Here is an 18087-nt window from a genome sequence, read left to right as displayed (position 1 = left end):
TTCATCATGCTCTGAGGAATCCCAGGATCAAAATGCTAGCCTGTAGCCAACTTTGTGGTTCTCCCACCGGTGCAAGGATAGGAGATGCCATAAACCTGGCTTTTCTTCAGACTCCGAATGCCTGTCTAATTACAGGAAACAGAACCCTCCTCCCGCTGTTAGCCAACAATTTCAACATCTCTTGGAGAAATTCTCCGTGGACCTGAAGTTTGAAGCTTTGCATTCTAATGAATTTGGCTGGGATTTTCACCTTTGGCTCTCCTCGCCTTTTCCCCGGGCCACGATTTCATCATCGTGCTTTGGGGATGGCACTTCCTCTTGAGTGTCTGTCTTTCTGTGAACATACATGGAGCTGAGACAAAGCGCAGCCTCTCTGTGCACCTGGGGCCTTGGGGAGGCTGGGGTTCTCTCCAGCTCTGCTGCTGCTCTGCCTACATCTCAGATGCTTGGCAAGGCAGCCTGAGTGGGAGTCATCTTTGGGCTCCCGAGACAAAGCTGCGAGATGGGTTGAGGGGGGACCAGAGCTAAGATGGTGGATATGGCCATTTAATCATGGTCTTGTTAAATCGTCAGTGACTTCTTTGTACAGCTGGTTGGTCTGGTCTCTCACGGATTACGCAGTTCCCTATTTGGGTCTTGGAAGGTGGCCATTTATCTGAGACAGAGAAGATGGCTTAGCAGAGTGAAAAGATCTTTGTTTCCTACCCCCTTAAATAGTAAGCAAATAAAATGAAAACCCCAGCACTGGCTGGGGTGACATCCTGGCGTGTTGCTGGTGGCAGTGTGAAGGGGTGACACTTTTGGAACGCAACATGGTCATCTGTGTTAAGAACCATATAGTTTATCCCAGCTCTGGGGCCCTCTCCAGAGAAAAGCACCAAGAAAAGGAGAGAGGGATTTGCATGGCTGCACTCCTGAGAACATTAAGTAACATGGGAAAACTGGAAGCAGTCTATACGTTCAATGGAGGGACGTGATTAACAAAGTTCTAGAAGATTCCCCCCAGCTAGCTCTTAGAATAATGGTATTATGAAGATTGTAGGACGAGATGGTATTAAGGAAAAAGGCATCATGCCCTGTCATTACCCCCCATATAAAATATATCTACAAGACCAATCTGGAAGATGATACAAAAAGGTTTCTGGTTACTATTAGGATGGTGGGGTTTAGGTACTATTTTCTTCTTTTATAAAAGAACAAAATGAAGGCCACAGTGCAGATTTTAGCTTCAGACCTCAGATTAATTCTGGTGTTACTCATCTCGTGTATCTTTTAGCAACTCTTGAAACTTCTCTGGGACTCAGATTCCTCATCTGTAAAAAGACAAAACGATTTCTAAGTATCCTGGATCTGAACCTGATTCTTGCCATGGATACCTCTTCAGGTAGAATAAGACCGACATCTGGGCACTCAGGAGCATCGTTGATCACCACCAACAGTCGGAGACAACTTTAAACATTTCTGGTGGTTAAGTGGTGCTCCTGCAGATTTGTTCTCACCATTCATGGTTTGATAGAACCTTCCCCCATGGCATGTCCTTTCTGAGTGAATTTAGAGCAAACTACCAAGTACTACCCCAGAGGCTGAATTTGAAGTAAACTGTTCCTGGTGAAGTGACTTTCTTCTCTCCCTCTCCAAGTCCACTGGTCAACTCTGATGGACCCTTCCTGGGAAGGTTGAGCCCATGTTGCCTACAGATGGGCTCTCACACTCTCCCAGTCTCCCCATGTCTGCTCCTGCTAAGTCAGGGAGAGGCTATCTGCCCATTGTGTGGTTTGTCGCTCTTCAAGGATTTACACGTTATAAATGACCCTTCATCGCCACACATAGATTTCATTAGCCTGGCCTTTGATCTTGTGTGCCATGTGCACGCTGGGCCATGTGCAGGCTATGCCAGGCCTCAAAGAAAAGGGTTTTACGAGGTGCTGACATTTTGACAAGCTTTTTATCTGACACCCCAAGTTGACTGTCACCGGCTCACATTGGCCATTTCCTCCTCTGTCCACTAGGTTAAGGTCATTAGCTGCACACTTAAGTGAACCTGCATATGTTTTTGATGATAGAAAAAAGCCTACGTTTGAAGAGTTGAGGTGAATGGTTTTTGTAGAAACCCTGGGAAGGTGGTGGTTAGTAAAGGCGGTAAAACACGGTAGGTTTGGGCTCCGGCTCTGTGAGTTTGTGTCTGCAGGACTGCAGGCAGGTCTCACAGCCATGGTTCATCTGTGCCACCAGCACCATAAATATATCTGCCTCCCTATTAAAGCATCCAATGAGGTAAGGCATATGGTAGCACTTTGTGAATCGCTGAAAAGCTGTACCCATGTGAGGTCGATACCATTGCCATCACATAAATGCAAACAGTGGTATGAACTTATGACACGGTTCCATTGTCCCCCTGGAAAAGACTTCTACAGGGGTGGATATATTTCTCTAATGCGGGGAGCTCTGGTCATGCCTGTGTTCTATTGTGAAAAAGGAGGAAAGCTGAGGATGTCTTTCTAGGATCGTCTTCAGAGTCCGAGATAACACTGGGTTTAGAAGCTGGGCCTTCTCTGCCCTGCTCCCCACTTCTCCTTTCCCATCCTCAGACTCCAGCTCTGAGCCCTCGACTCCCAGAGTCAATCTTCCAGCAACCTGGAAAGAGTGTGATCTCATTCCAGCGAGCACAGGCCACAGGAAGGGAAATGGGTGGACAGGAAGTGTGGACTGCATGTGCCCGCCCCCCGCTTCTAGATGGGCAGCTCCCATCACGTGCAGAAGCCAACCCCAACAGGTGCTGGTGCCTGCGGGTCTCCCCTGCTTCTAGCTGCTCATCCTGGGATTCACCTGAGACCCAGGAGAGTCCCAGACCCCAGATCCATCACCCATCGAATGTTGAGCCTGAGATGCACTGAGGAAGATAGCAGGAAGCAGAGGAAGGAGGAGGACGGAGATCGGGAGGGAGGAGAGAGAGGACATGGCTGGGGACAACGAGACCAGAAAAGAAACAAGAGCAAGAAATAAGGGGTCCTGTGCAGGCCAGCTGGAGGAGGGCCTGCAGTTCTGTGGTTCAGATCCCCGGCCCAGGACCTTTTGAATAAATGTCAGACATGTGAGTGGAATTGAAGGATGTCGGACGGAGCTCCTGGGAACAGCAGCATTGAAAACACTGGGGCAAAAGAGGGGCCAGGGGACAGTTGTTGAGAGAAGCTGAGGGAAGCATGTGGGCTGTCCAGAAGCTGGGGTGGGTGTGGGCAGCCGGAGCTGCGGGCAGTCACACCAAGTCCTTGGAGGGTGGTACTGGTCCCCAGGGGATGGGGAGAAATGAGAGCTGGTTCGGGGGTGTCGGCACACTAGAGCCAAGGGTGCAGTTGGCCACGAGTGAATGGGAGGTGACAAGGTGAGGCATCAACAGCATTCAGCTCTTTGCAGAGCTTGGTTGAGAAGGGAAGAGTGGGGATGTGCAGTAGGCTGAGGATTGAGCAAAATCCCTTCCTCTGTGCACACTTTAATGCCTTTTTTTTTTTTCCCCCGAAACTAGATTTTAAGCATTTTAAGGGTATGGTTTGTATCTTCTACCTCTTTGTTTTCCTCCAAAGCTGGCTGGTCATCAGATCACATAAGAGGTTGTTTGCTTGTTTTATAAATACATTTTACTGGATCTCGCTTCAGCCCTTATTCCCTCCAGATTCTGGCTTAATGATTCTAGCAGCGATCTCTGGATGCGGAACAATTACTCCTGGCTCAGCTTGCTTTGTATGACTATACTTGTTCAGCTTTATTTATTTATTTTATTTTTTTATTTTTTTACTTGTTCAGCTTTAAAAGAAAGGTTACATTAAAGAAAGTTTGGCAAAGAGAAAGGGATTACCCAGGTGTCTCTAAGGTCAAGCACTTGGGAGCATGAGTTAATAACCCTGTGGTTGTTAGGCTAATTATACCATTTTCTTTTTATTGAATTAATTGAACTGCATGCTGTAGTTATAAAAAATAAAGGGATAAGGCTCCATTTCCCTTCTCAATGATCCATTCCTCCCCACTCTTAAGAGTAGAGGTTCTGGAGTCAGACTCTGGGGTCACATTCCACCTCTGCCTGTCAACAGTTGTACTGGCTATGGCCACATTATTCACACCTTCCAGAGTTCTACCAAGGGCCTTGCTTGCCAAGGCACACGCGGTATGAATGTTGCAGACCTTCTGTATGTATCTCTGCATGCTAAGTAATACGAGCAGGTTACTTAACCCCACTGCCCTCAGCTTCTCCACTTGAAAACTGGCCCATGCTGGCCCAATGTAAGGGTTAAACAAGATAATCCACAAAAGATGCATGGAATTGTACCAGACATAGGAAGTATTCAATAAGGATTATTTTTACTGTTACTCCCATTTTGAAATGTGTGAATTAGACTTATGTTAAAGGTAGTTTACTGTGGTGGGTCCCCTTGCCAGCATTCAGGAAGGCTGGGATTTAACAACCATGGCAGACAGACAGGAAAGCTGCAGGCTCCAAGAGTGCTAGGGATCCCTGGATTGGAGTGTTCCATCCCAGAGCCCCATGGCTGGGCCTCTTGGAGAAAGAGGTTCCTTGGTGCTCCAGTCCTAGGGTTGGCCACGGCCTTTCTTGCCAGAGGCATGTGTGATGTTTGGTCTCTCCTCTGCTTATTAAGCACCTTCTGTATGCCAGTCCTCCTGCTTGATGCTTTAGGGGGTACAGGGAAGAGGATGTGCTCATTGGAATAGCACTTCGTTGTTTACTAATACCATCTTACTGGGCACTAGCAAAAGTGCTATGAGATGTGTTATTGGCACTGGTTTGTAGATGAGAAAAATCAGGCACAAACATTCGAGGCAGTTCCAGCTCTTGGGAAAATGCTTCTATGTATTACCAGAGAAGCGATATATTTGTGCAAGGCAGGTAGGTTGCCCCAGAAGCTTGTGCTTTAGAGGCACCTGAGATACTTCACAAAGGGGTTTATGTGTAGCAGTTTTCCTTACAAAGGAGTATAACTGTCCTTCCGCTGGTGTTTGTTGAGCACAGCTCTGAGGCAGGCATCCTTCTAGGAAGTTCCCCTGTCATCTCATTTACATCTCACTGGATCCCTGAATTCCTGGTGGAGGCAATCTGAAGGCCAGAGAAGATGAGTATCTTGAAGAAAACCTCATGATGAAAAGGTGGAACTGACCAGGCATAGGGCATCTGACCCTGGTCCTTCCTCTACTACCTCTCCTCTGGGTACCCCTTATGTTCCTAAGGACAGGTGCTTTCTCTTCCTTTTCTGCTTTTTTTCTAGAACAAAACCATGTTATTCTAACTGGCAGGACAGGGGCTTTTATCTCTCTACCAACAAAAGCTATTCTCTGCTGAATAGGCCACTGGCATTTTGCTGAGTAGATGGCAGCTCGATGCCCTCATGGATGAGCCAGCGGTGGTTTCTGTTGTCATCTCCCTGATGGTTTGCTTTTAATTCAAGCCCACTGATTAATCTAGGACAAGAAAGGGAGAGGCAGACGTACGGACAGCTAAGTGACGGGACTAGAGAATGAGGCAGTGATGATTCTGGAATGGGAGGCAGGAGATGGGCAATTCTGATAGAGTAAATACCACTGGGAGTGTGGGGTGGTGTGTGTACTAATTGGAGTTTCTAGAACTGCAACTGTGTGTGAGGCTTCAGAGAGACTGGGGCCAAAGGGGAGCCCAGCAGAGCTATCCCCCTCTTTTTCCTGCTTCACCTGCTTATCTAACTGGCAGACTTTTGAGATGTGAGTCCTGCTCAGCCACTTCAATTCCCGAACAGGGACCATGATGATGACTTTTCTGACATCTCTATGTGTTTTCAGTAACGTTGGGTCCCTTGAGAGCTGATCAGAAACACTAACTGCTTGGGGTTTTGGGTTATGTCCATGTGGACATCCTGGTTGTGAAGTGTTAAAGTGAAGCAAGTGTTACCCCTGGGGGACAGTGGGTGGAGGGGCTGAGGACTTCTTATAACTGTGTGTGAATCTACAGTTACACTTCCAAGTAAAATGTTAAAAAAAATACGGTCTTTTAAATCCTGCAAACTCCAGAGGAGTTCTTTGTTTGAATTTTCAAGCAGCAGCTTGTTTATTGTGTGTCCAGCACCTTGCCAATATCCTATAAATATAAAAATAGGGTACTGAAAGCGCTTGGGGCGATAAAGAGGAATTGGAGGGCTGTTGTGGGCTCCAATGTGGATGAACCTTGAAGACAAGATGCTGAGTGAAGGAAGCCAGACACAAAAGACCACATACTGTATGATTCCATTTACACAAAATGTCCAGACTGGGCAAATCTCTAGAGGCAGAAAAAAGCAAATTAGTGGTTGCCTTAGGGCTGGGAGCAGCAGGCTTAGGAAGGAATGGGGAAGAATTGTAGATGGGTATGGCTTTCTTTTTTTGGGTGATGTTCCACAATTAGATTGTGGTGATGGTTGCGCAACTCTCCGACTAGCCTAGAAGCCGTTGAATTGTACCAGTTTAAATGGGCGCATTGTGTAGTATGAATTACATCTCAGTAAAACTCTTTATAAAATTTGGGGTCTTTTGACAGTTTCGAGAGAAGTAATAGTAGCCCTTTGGAAAGAGCTGGTGTCTTCTAGGAGTAAGTACTTCTGCGTACTGCCTGTAACGCCTCAATTCAGGCCACCGTCCCAGGGCATGTTCTTGGCTCCCTCCTAAACCAGATTCGCAGGCCTACCACTGGAACCACAGTGTGTTTCTGAGCATTCAGCTCAGGGGAATGAAGACTCAGTGTGTGCCAGACGTTCTTTCTGCCAGGTGCTTTCATACATGCTTTCTTCAACCTCCTGCAGCTCTGCACGGTGGGTAGTTTCGTGCCTATGTTTTATGCATGAAGGCATAGAGTTCCCAAAGAGTATATACAGCAGGGTAGAGCTGCCCTGAGAACCAGCTTTTTAACCCCTGGATCGTTAACTTTACTGCCCGGTTGGAAGGCTGGGTTGATGAGCTTTTTGCTCACATCTTAAACAAGGGGAAAAAGTCAGCTACAAGGCAAGAGCCAGGCTCTTGCAGGGGCAGGTAGCTTAGGAAAATCACCAGATTAAAGGCCTGTGAGTTCTGGGCAAATCCTTTGCAGGCTGGTGTCTTCAATGGGGGAATTTCTCTTTCCTCCGGAAGAGAGGATGACTTTTTGCCCTGTTCCCTGGAGTGGCTCTTCCCAGGAGACAGCTCCTATGGAAAGAGAACTGTGGGAAAACACGAGGAGGCTTTTCATGGACACTTTTCTGAGTGTCATTAGTTCTTAGAGGAAACATGTTTATTTCCCTGGAGTCCTCAGCTTTGCCTGTGCCCTGAGTTTTCCAGAGTTCGTAAGGCTAAGAGCTGTTTTTGAAAATGGAGGGAGGCCATTTTCCTGACTGTATTACAGTCAGGGAACCTGGTGTTTTTTTGCAAGTGAGAATGCTGTTGAGTAGTGAGACGGGACCCTCCTGGTAAAATGGGCATGAATGAGCGTGAATTCAGGTGGTAGGAGAAGTAAATGGGAAGAGATATGCACTCAATTAGTGATGTTCAGAGTGGTCTAAGGCAGACATATCAGCTCCAAGAGAGATTATTAAAAATGCAAGTTCTCAGGTTCCAGCCCAGACCTACAGAATCTGAAATTCTGGGGATGATGGCCAGGAACCTGTGTTTTAGTAAGCTCTCAAGAGAATTCTTAAACACACTTAAGTTTGAATAGCTTAGCACCAGACGACCTCACATATACTTGAGGTTGAGCAGAAAAATCTGGTCATGTTCCCAGTAGAGCACCTCCTTCTGCGCTTGACCTGATCTTGCAGGGAGGAATGTGAGCTGGAAGGGAGCATTGACTCATTTATCGAAAACATTTATTGAGCACTTCCTCTCTTGCAGGCCCTCAATCCCTGCGCCGAGGGAGTTCACATCTAGTGGGGGAGTCAGATAGCAAATGAGGGGAGCGGGTGCAGAAATTACCACAGATGGGGATGTGATTCTGGGATGGAGGCGTATATCCAAGGAGGCAGAGATGCCCACGTAAAGAGCCAAAGGAATGGGTTTCCAGAGAGGGAACTGCTGGTACAAAGGCCCAGAGGTGGGGAGGAGTCAGGCAGGTCCCTGAGTGAAAACAGCTGGAGGCTGATGGTGGTGAGCAGGGTTAGGGGCTGAGAGTACATTGGTGAGATGAGACTGGGTCCGTAGGAACAGGGAGGGCATTTGTTTTTTTGGTTATTATTATTATTTTTTTTAGATTTTATTTATTTATTCATGAGAGACATAGGGCGAGGGAGAAGCAGGCTCCCTTTGGAAGCCCAGTGTGGAACTTGATCCCAGGACCCCAGGATCACGCTCTGAGCTGAAGGTAGATGCTCAATCACTGAGCCACCCAGGTGTCCCAAGGGAGGGGATTTGAATTTGACCCTAAGGGTAGTGGACACCTATCGGAGGATTAATCAGCAGAGTGATGGGATCTGGGTAAAGATTTAAGAGGATCATCTGGCTGCTTATATGCAGGCTGGTGTGGCCGGACGAGGGATGAAATCAGGAGTGTGACCAGGGAGGGTCTGTCGAAATTATGATTGCCACAAAATCATATTTTCTTCTCCTCCTCCCCACCTGCCTCCCTTCTTCTTCTGGTGTGGGGGGACACAAGAAAATTAGAATTGTTTTGTCAAGGTTTCTGTGTCAGCATTTTACAGATGGAACCGACTTGCATTACAAGTGCGCATCCTCATTGCTTTCATTAGATAATATGATGTGTGTTACAATACCAGCTGTGCGTGTACCCATTTAATCACATATACTACTGCTTATTTTTAAAAGTACATGTCGTTGAAAGAAAATTCAGCTTCGTTGTCCACATTTTTGAGACCTATAAAACCAAGCTCAATTTTTTTTTTTTAATTTTATTTATTCATTCATGAGAGACACACAGAGAGAGAGGCAGAGACATAGGCAGAGAGAGAAGCAAGCTCCCGTGCAGGGAGCCCGATGTGGGACTCAATCCCGGGTCTCCAGGATCACACCCTGGGCCAAAGGCAGATGCCCAACCGCTAAGCCATCCAGGGATTCCCCCCCAAGCTCAGTTATTACAGTTCAGCAGCATCTGCAAGATTTGATCCATTTCAGAAATTCGAGCTCACTAGCGTTGCCGGGGCTGGCATTTTCTTAGCCGAGAATTGCTTACCCCAGTCTAGAAAACCTAATGTTTTATTTAGAAGAATGATTCATTGCTTTAGGTGTCTAGAGTCCTGGGTTTTATCTTTGTTTGCCTAAGTTTTTTTTTTTTTTTTAAGATTTTATTTATTCATGAGAGACACAGAGAGAGAGAGAGAGAGAGAGAGAGTGAGAGAGGGGCAGAGACACAGGCAGAGGAAGAAGCAGGCTCCACGCAAGGAGCTTGATGTGGGACTTGATCCCGGGACCTGGAATCACACCCTGAGAGAGAGAGAGAGAGAGAGAGAGAGAGAGGGGCAGAGACACAGGCAGAGGAAGAAGCAGGCTCCACGCAAGGAGCTTGATGTGGGACTTGATCCCGGGACCTGGAATCACACCCTGAGCCAGAGGCAGATGCTCAACCACTAAGCCACCCAGGCGTCCCTGCCTTCCTAAGTTTGGTTTGACCTCGGACAAGTCATTTCATATTTTAGTGTCTCTGTGCAGAAGATTGGGGGTAATTGTTCTGGTACACCTCTCATCATCAGGGTTACTGGGCAAGAGCTCTGTGACTTAGAGATACAGTACGTCTGCAAAGGCCCTGTGGCAGAAGGGAGCAGGAACTGGAAGTTAATGTGGTTGGAGGGCAGAGTGCAAGGTGGAGGTAATCCAGAGTGATGTAGAGGTAGACAAGGACCAAGCTGGGCCGAATCTTCTTGGAGACTTGATTCTTTATCTTAAGAGCAAGGGGAAACTGTTGAAAGATTTAAATAGGGGAATGACAAAAGATCAATAGATATGCTGTTTCATTTAATCCTCATGAGAAATGTGTGTAGCAGCTAATATTCCCATTTTAAACCACTGGAGAAATTTAGGGTAGTGGAGATTAAGCAGCATACCCAAGAGCATGTTGCTGGTAGGTGGTGGAGCCAGGAGACCAACTCAGGTCAGCCGGAGTCCAAAGTCCCCTGCCCTCCATCTCAGGCTAACTCAATAACTATATAACAATAACCACTGTTTTAAAAGACACTTTGAACTCTTAAGATGAAAGATCTCCCTTAAATGACAAAGTGGTATTATGCGGCAGAAATATGAGCGGTGAGGAGAGATTGGATATGCCTAGAACCTTTCAGAGCCCCAGTCTGCATGGCTGTGGTCCAGCATCTTCAAGTTCCTTGCCGTCTGGTGAGGGGCGTCTCACTGGCAGCTCTCAGCACACAGAAAGGGTTGGCAGCTCCGGCCGGCCATTCGACACTGCCATTGTCCATAAGGACTCATTGTCCAGGAAATGTGCCCGAGGTACGAGCTTTCAGGGCTTTTGAGCTGGGCGATCAGATCCGGGCAGTTCATGCATGGTTTCGCTGGAGTAATCAGGCCATGCCAAGTTTCTGCTTTCTGCTTTCTCCCTCTTGGGGAGTCAGCTGGTTTAAGTGGATTCTTAGAAGCAGGTTATAGAGATCACCATCTCGATTTTGAACCTAAGAAGTCTTGCTCAAGGTTGAAATGGGAAAACAGCTGTGACCCATGGCCCTTGAGACTTGTTGATAACTGCCGGTGTCTCTTCTTTTCTAGTTGACCATGTCGTGCCCGAGCCCGGGACAAGCCTGCTGGCAGCCTTCGACCAGTGGAGGGAATGGGCTGACAGCAAGTCCTGCTGTGACTATTCTCTGCACGTGGACATCACTGAATGGCATAAGGGCATCCAAGAGGAGATGGAGGCCCTGGTGAAGGACCACGGTAGGTTGTGCTGACCAACAGCTCTGGGGATATTTCCATTTCGGTGCATGAGCTCTGGTGCAGGTCTGTGAATAGCACTTGCAGATCCCTTGCATGCCTTACCTCTGTGCCTGCTAGGAGAAAGGGTTGAGCTGTAGCTGGTGCCCATTGGAGGTGACCAAACCCGGGGCAGCAACAGAAGCTTTCATTGACATGAGAACCTGAGCTATACCACAGGGACCAGTTCTTAAGTAACAACTACTCACAGCTTACTGGTTTGAGGGATCTGCACCCAGCTAGGTTGGAGACTTGAGGCCAAGAATGCCTATCCTAGTGATGATTCTAGGTGATCATGGGGAGGTAGGTGCCTGGGACACTGAGTGGGGGACTTGGGCAAGCTCTTTTTACAACCCCATAAGAACCAGGATAGATTTGGGGATGAGGAGGCTCTGGGACAATGAAAGATACCTTTTTATTTCTTTTATTCTTCCTTTTTTTTTTTTTTTTAAGAGTTATTTATTTTAGAGGGAGAGAGGGAGGTAGGGGGGTAGATAGGAGCAGAGGGAGAGAGAGAGAGAGAGAATTTAAACCAGACTGCCCACTGAGCTTAAAGCCTAAAGCAAGGCTCAATCTCATGACCCTGAGATCATGACCTGAGCCGAAACTGAGAATCAGACAATCAACTGAGCCACCCAGGTGCCCTGGGTCTTTCTTATTCTATAGGACTATTTTAGGAAATAGGATTCCAGAGGTTGCGTCCTGGAAGATTCCCGGGGAGTCTAGGGGAATCTAGATGACCTCAAGGTGCCTCTGGGACCCTTTTGTCCACAGGATCCTTGGGAGTTGAGGTGGTATTGCCAAGTTCTATCATCTTCTGGGGTCTTCTTGAGGTTGGCTATAGACTAGACTCCTGGGGTGAGATGTTGATCTCCCTGGATCTTAACTGTCAGGGAGACTTCCTGTTGCTTTCATTTTCTGAGATTTCTAAGCTTAGAAGTACCATGAGCTGTGATTCAATAGCAGGAGGGAAATCTCTAGGCCCGAGTACAGTAGGTAGATATCCATAGATACAGCAGAAAATGCCCCAAATGAAAGTCTAGAGTCTTAAATTTTATGAGGCTCAATTAAAAAAACATCTCTGTTTTTTGGTATTGGGTATTGGACTAGAGGGTATTGGACTAGAATATCCTGAGATTCCTCCTGGTATGAAGGTCCCACCCAAAAGAAAATAGGTTACCCTTGACCTTTCTTACTTTTGAGAGAATACTGAGGCTTGAGGGGGTTTAACTTTCCATATTTTAAATGAATCGACTTCAAATCAGCTAGGAGAGTTACCATAGCAACTGTTGCCTGGTAGAAGAGAAAGGCTGGGATGTCCTGAGCCATTGAACCCAGACAGCATCCAGCACCCCCAGGTGGCTTGAATTAAGCTCCAGGACTAGAAGATTGTCCGCTCAGTTGTTTACCATTGTGATGGATGTGGGGCAGGGATGTTTGGTCTGGTGTCTCGGGTGACGAGGACTCTGAAATGCCAGGGGGAGAATTGCGACATCAGTTTGTTGGACCCTGTCTTACTTAAAAATGTTTCTTAAAAGTCAGCTTCAAGCGCAGTCTGTTTACCAAAGAAAAGACATTTATTATAGATCCGCATCCACAGAATCTTCTAATTCACGTTCTTCTTAAAGTCCCAACAGTTGAGGGCAACTTTTGTTTTTACTTTTTTAGTTTTTTAAATTGTGGTGAAATACAGCACAGCATAAAATTTACCATCGTAGTCATTTTTAAATGTCTAGTACATTCACATTGTTGTGCAACCATCACACCAGCCATCCCTAGAACTTTGAATCTTTCCAAACTGAAACTCCATCCCCGTTAAATATGAACCCCCCAATCCTCCTCCCCCAGCCCCTGTCAACCCCCGTTCTACTTTTTGTCTCTCTGAGTTTGACCTATTAATGGAATCCTCCTTATCTGTCCTCTAGTGACATTAGCATAATGTCCTCAGGGTTCATCCATGTGACAGGATTTCCTTCCTGCTTAAGGCTGAATAATATTCTGTTGTATGGCTGTATGACATTTCGTGTCTCCATTCATCTGTCAGTGGACACTTCTGCCCTTTGGCTGCTGTGAATACTGCTGGCTGTGTATTTGGATGTACAACACGGGCAACTCTGAATTTCGATATAGTTTTAAACTTAAGAGACAAGCTGTCAAGATATTAAGAAGAACTTCTGCACCCTATTCCCAGATTTAAAAAAAAAATTTATTTATTTATTCACGAGAGACAGAGAGAGAGGCAGAGACATAGAGGGAAAAGCAGGCTCCACACAGGAAGCCTGACGCGGGACTCGATCCCGAGACTCCAGGATCACGCCCTGAGCCAAAGGCAGACGCTCAACTGCTGAGCCACCTGGGAGTCCCTATTTACAGATTTTTTTTTTTACTAATTCTTAGTATTCCAGCCCATTTGTTTTATCCTTATTTCTCTGTCTCCACCTCTGTCTCTGTGTCTCTCTCCTGCTCCCCCCACCACCGCCCACTATATACATGGTATATATATATATATATATGCATGGTATTATACTTTTCGTATTCTTTTTCCAGTTTATTTGGTTTGTTTATTAAAGCCAGGTCTCTGCCTCTCTATTTTGTCTCTCTGCTAGGAGTAAATTCCTTCCTTGTGTACATGGCTTTCAAAGATCGCTTCCAGCTAACGGATTCCCAGGTAAGAAAAGGTGGCTTTCCTGAACAGGCGCCTTGGCATTTGGTACCTTGGGACCAATGCTCTTGTCTGGGAAGCTGCCTCCAGTGTATGTATGTCCCTTAGCTCCATGGGAAATGGTTAATGGATGAGGCCCCTGGGTGACTTTAACCTTTAGGGAGGGTGTGATCCCAGTGCCCTGGCCCTCCAGGACTGGTGTTCTCCCAGGCTCTGGAGTCAGCCTCCAAGCTGCCTCTTTGGCTCAGAGCCACCTCAGCAAGCCTGGTGCAGGGCCAGTTGTCCTCCATGAGCCTCCCCTACTCCGTGTCCTTTAGGTTATGCTGCCTCTCTTGGTTATTGAGTGCTCCTGCTCTGCCAAGTGTGGCCAGTAGCTTTGACCTTGGGTCATGTCAAAGGAGATAGCTGTAGTAGTAGCAGCCAAGGGTGCATTTCTGACCCCAGTGGCCGGCAGGGAAGTGGCTGTGCTTGTGTACAGGAAGATGGACACCCCGTCTCCTCTCTGCCCTCTCAGATCTATGAAGTATTGAGCGTGATCCGGGATATCGGTGCGATTGCCCAAGTCCACGCAGAAAATGGTGACATCATCGCAGAGGTACGGGGCTTTCCTCTTGTGTTTTCTTCATGACCTGCGGGGTATGAGGCGGGCTCGAGAAAGGGAAGGCATTCTGTAGCTCAGCTGTGAGGAGGAAAAGCAGGGTGACCCAGGGCCACCATCTGGGGGCACAGTGCTAGCAGTCTTACCGGCAGCGTGGGTGCCTCCCTGTGTCCTGCGGGACACACAGACTGTTCCCTTTCCACAGAGAAGTCATTTCCCTCAGTGGTCATGCAGCTGTCTCGGAGGTGGAGGGCACATGTGGGCTTTCAGCATCCCAGGGGAAGAGCTGAACACACTTGGGAAAGCTCAGGCAGGACTGGGGACAGGGTAGCGATCCCTTCTCTTCACGAGGTCCTGGGATGAGGGCTGTGAGGGGTCAGCAGGACTGTCTTTATGTCTTGTCCGAGTAACTTTTTGGATCAAAGATCTCTAGCAGTCAGAGCCATCTGGAGTCCAGCTCTCCCTGACGGCCTCGCTTTCTTTAACCTTGCAGGAACAGCAGAGGATCCTGGATCTGGGCATCACGGGACCCGAGGGTCATGTGCTGAGCCGGCCTGAAGAGGTGAACATCTGTTGAATGGAATGTGTGACTCGGTGTCCCTTGGGTGCTTCCAGAGCCACAGAGAACCCACTTCTTGCCTGTTGAGATTGGGGCTTCTCAGGATCTGAGTTTGGGCCCTCTGAGAAGTCACAGGTTACATGCGTACATGCGTGGGTGTCTCTGTGGGCAAAGTGAAATACTAGTCCGAGCCTGGAGATTCTTCTCTGTGTCTGATTCTTTGTGTGTGTGTGTGTGTGTGTGTGTGTGTGTGTCTGATTCTTTAAGCCCTTCCTTGAGTGGATATGAACAGCTTTTTATTAGCATCCTGCAATTTGGGTTTCATGGTTCACAGTGTGGGCCCTCCAAAATCTCACCACCACCAAGACATCGTCATGGGGATCTGAAAGCTCTTTTACATTACTAAAAAGCTTAAGGGGAATTGTAGGTTTTTCCATGGAAAGTCTGCGCCAGGTTTCAGCAGAGAGTAGCAGACAATCTTTCAAACCTGGGAGGGATAATTAAGATCCAGAGCACAAGTTGAGGGTCACGGTCATGGATGTTGAGTCTTGTAAGACAGAAGGGAGGTGCTCACATCTTAGATGGTGGAGAATCTGCTCTTCTAAATTAGAATTTGTGACCTTCTCGGAAATTGGCTCATTGATGAAAGTCTCAAGGTCAGACTTTTGACGACCTGGCTGCCCTGAGCAAATAGAATGCTGGGGGGAATCTCATGGAAACAAACAGACTTTTCTTCTTAAAGGAGAGAAGTGACAGAGAAGGGCAGATAAAATCCTCAAGGAACTGGATGTTGGCTTAACAGGATTTTTCCTTCTGGAAACAAGTAGAGGGAGATGCTTGAGAAGAGTATGAATCGGACCCATGCCCCCAAAGCACAGAACTTTAAAATGGGGAGGTTCCCCCCGGCTCTGGGAAGTGTTCACTCTGGGAGCCACGATGCAGGGAGCATCAGCTCCCCCTAAGAAGAAAATAGATTGTCCAGGTTGGGGTGGAGGGTATGGTATCCACAGCCTTTTCCCTCTGACTTCGGGGGAGAAATGAGGCTGGAAATGGAAAGAATGTCAGAAAAAGGGCAGAAAAAGAAGCAGGAGGCACTTGGAATTTCCTGCACATACTGAGGGTTTGCACTTCCTTGTCCTGTCCTAGCTGCACGTGCACACACACAGACACACACAGACACATACACACCAGGGTACCGAAGGTACCATCTGTGGCTCTGAAGACACTTTCCTGTTGTCAGTTGAAGGACAGAAGCTGTGGCATTTTCAGTGCTGTCTGGTCCCTGTCCAGGCCTTGGGCTGTAGTTCCTTTCACACCATCCAAGCTGCCCACGCACACTAGAAAGCCACAGGGATGAGCCGGAGCCAGCGCACAGGTGAGGGAGGTTGAAGGTGGCATCTCTCGGCCCTTGTGTCATAGCTGCCTGCTGTCACGAGTAAATACGTGTACACATGTGCAGTCCCATACATGCGTACATTGTAATGCTCACACATGCACACCTGCATGTGCACACACGAATGTATACATGCGCATACGGCAGTCTCATATACACATATATTGTAATGCTCACACATGCACACCGAGTGTATACATGCACACATGTGCAGTCCTGTACACGTGTACATTGTAATGCTCACATGCACGTTTGCATGCATGCACATGTGTATACCTATGCATGCACACACTAGTATTTATGTGTACACACGTGCAATCCCATACACATGTAGATTGTAAGGCTTACACTTGCACGTTTGCATGCATGCATATGTATACACCTATGCATGCACACACTAGTATTTAAGTGTACACGTGTGAAGTCTCGTACATACATACATTATAAGGCTCACACGTGCACATTTGCACGCATGGACATGTGTACACCTGCGTGCATGCACACACACGCCCACGGGAGCCTCAGCTCCCCATATACCCGATGGGCCCCTGTAAGCAGGTGATGACACCCAGGGCCAGACTTAGTTAGAAAGTTTGCTCTCCCCCTCATCCAGTTGTTTGTGCTGTGTGTTACCTTGTTACACGGGGGAGGGCTACCTCTGAGATCCATGCTCTTGTTGAACCTATAGGAGCCTCCCTGGGGCTTTGCTTTCCTCTCTCCTTCTGTCTGTTCTCCATCCGTGGATCCCTGCGGACTGGAAAACAGTGCAAGCCCTGCGTTTACAGAACAGGCGAAAGCTATCGGAGGAGAGTTCGACAGAAGTCAAGCCCATTCTTCCGCGGTTCGACCCAGGAGATGTCTCTCATAGCCGTGGTTGCGTGGAGAAGTTCAGAGTCCCCAGAGGTGGATTATGAGACCTTGTTTTGGGGCCATCAGACCTGGGGTGCCCCAGTTTGAGGAGTTTTTGGCTTTTGGGGAGGGTCCTCTTGTCTCACAAAAGGCTGTTTTAGGTGCTTTCCGGGGTCAGCTGCTTCTTAACTCCTTCAGAGGCACCTGCTCTCCGTCAGCCCCATATTTGGTACTTCCCCTGAGCTTGCCCATCAATGGTTCCCTGCACATGGATGATTGGGCCCAGTTGGGACAGCCAGATGAAAGAGGAAGGGATTGAGGATGAGTTGGAGAGGAAGAGACCGGTGGAAAGTAACTAGGGAGGGTAGAAAGTGACAGGGGCTCTGGGCTGAAAGACTGGCATTCTGGAAGAAAGTTGGTGTTTTGGGTGAGGGTGATGGCCATGAAGAATCTTTCTCAGAGAAGGGAACTTTCCAACTGGGCCAAATGGGAGCTGTAATTAGGGTATGCATACAGTTAGGGGGCTGGGCCATAGAGAGTCTGTTGTGTATAAACGCTGTGTGTGTACAGGCACTATTGTGTATTGGGATTTTTTTTTTTTAAAGATATTATTTATTTATTTGAGACAAAGCGAGCGAGCCAGTGAGAGAACTAGCATGGGGAGAGGGAGAAGCAGGCTTCTTGCTGAGCAGGGAGCCCAATGTGGGGCTTGATCTCAGGACCCTGAGATCATGACTTGAGCCGAAGGCAGACGCTTAACTGACTGAGCCAGCCAGGCGCCCTGTTGTTTGTACGGACAGTGTTGTGTGTTCTGACACTAGTATCCAGACACTACTCTACCAACACTGTTGCATGTTCCTGGACAAGTGGCTTTCCTCTCTGGATCTTGGGGGTGTCCGATCTTAAAAATCAGCAGGGCTAGGTGATAAACCCCAAATCCTTGATAGCTCTGTAATGAGACAAAATGTTTTAATTTTTAAGCTGTAATATTAATTTCATAATATTTTAAGTTGGTCTTACTTAAATCTGTTCACTGTGTGTAAGGGGCATGGGCAGGTACACACCGAAGGATAAATGTGGATCCTTCTATGGTTCTGGGTGGAACGCAGAGAATTGGGGATTAG

General features: G+C 47.5%; 1 protein-coding gene across 3 annotated transcripts in view; it reads left to right on the top strand.

Annotated features, from left to right (window-relative positions):
• DPYSL2 (dihydropyrimidinase like 2) overlaps positions 1-18087 on the top strand; it is a 137925-nt gene that overhangs the window by 94365 nt on the left and 25473 nt on the right. For all 3 annotated transcript variants that reach the window (XM_038573761.1, XM_038573762.1, XM_038573763.1), the window contains exons 4-7: positions 10702-10866; positions 13509-13570; positions 14079-14159; positions 14656-14724. In XM_038573761.1, coding sequence (XP_038429689.1) covers positions 10702-10866; positions 13509-13570; positions 14079-14159; positions 14656-14724 — 377 coding nt within the window. The remainder of the gene's footprint in view (positions 1-10701; positions 10867-13508; positions 13571-14078; positions 14160-14655; positions 14725-18087) is intronic.

Source organism: Canis lupus, chromosome 25, assembly GCF_011100685.1.
Source record: "Canis lupus familiaris isolate Mischka breed German Shepherd chromosome 25, alternate assembly UU_Cfam_GSD_1.0, whole genome shotgun sequence".
NCBI lineage: Eukaryota > Metazoa > Chordata > Mammalia > Carnivora > Canidae > Canis > Canis lupus.
Note: the sequence above shows the minus strand (reverse complement) of the source record. Positions and strands in the feature narration are given on the sequence as shown.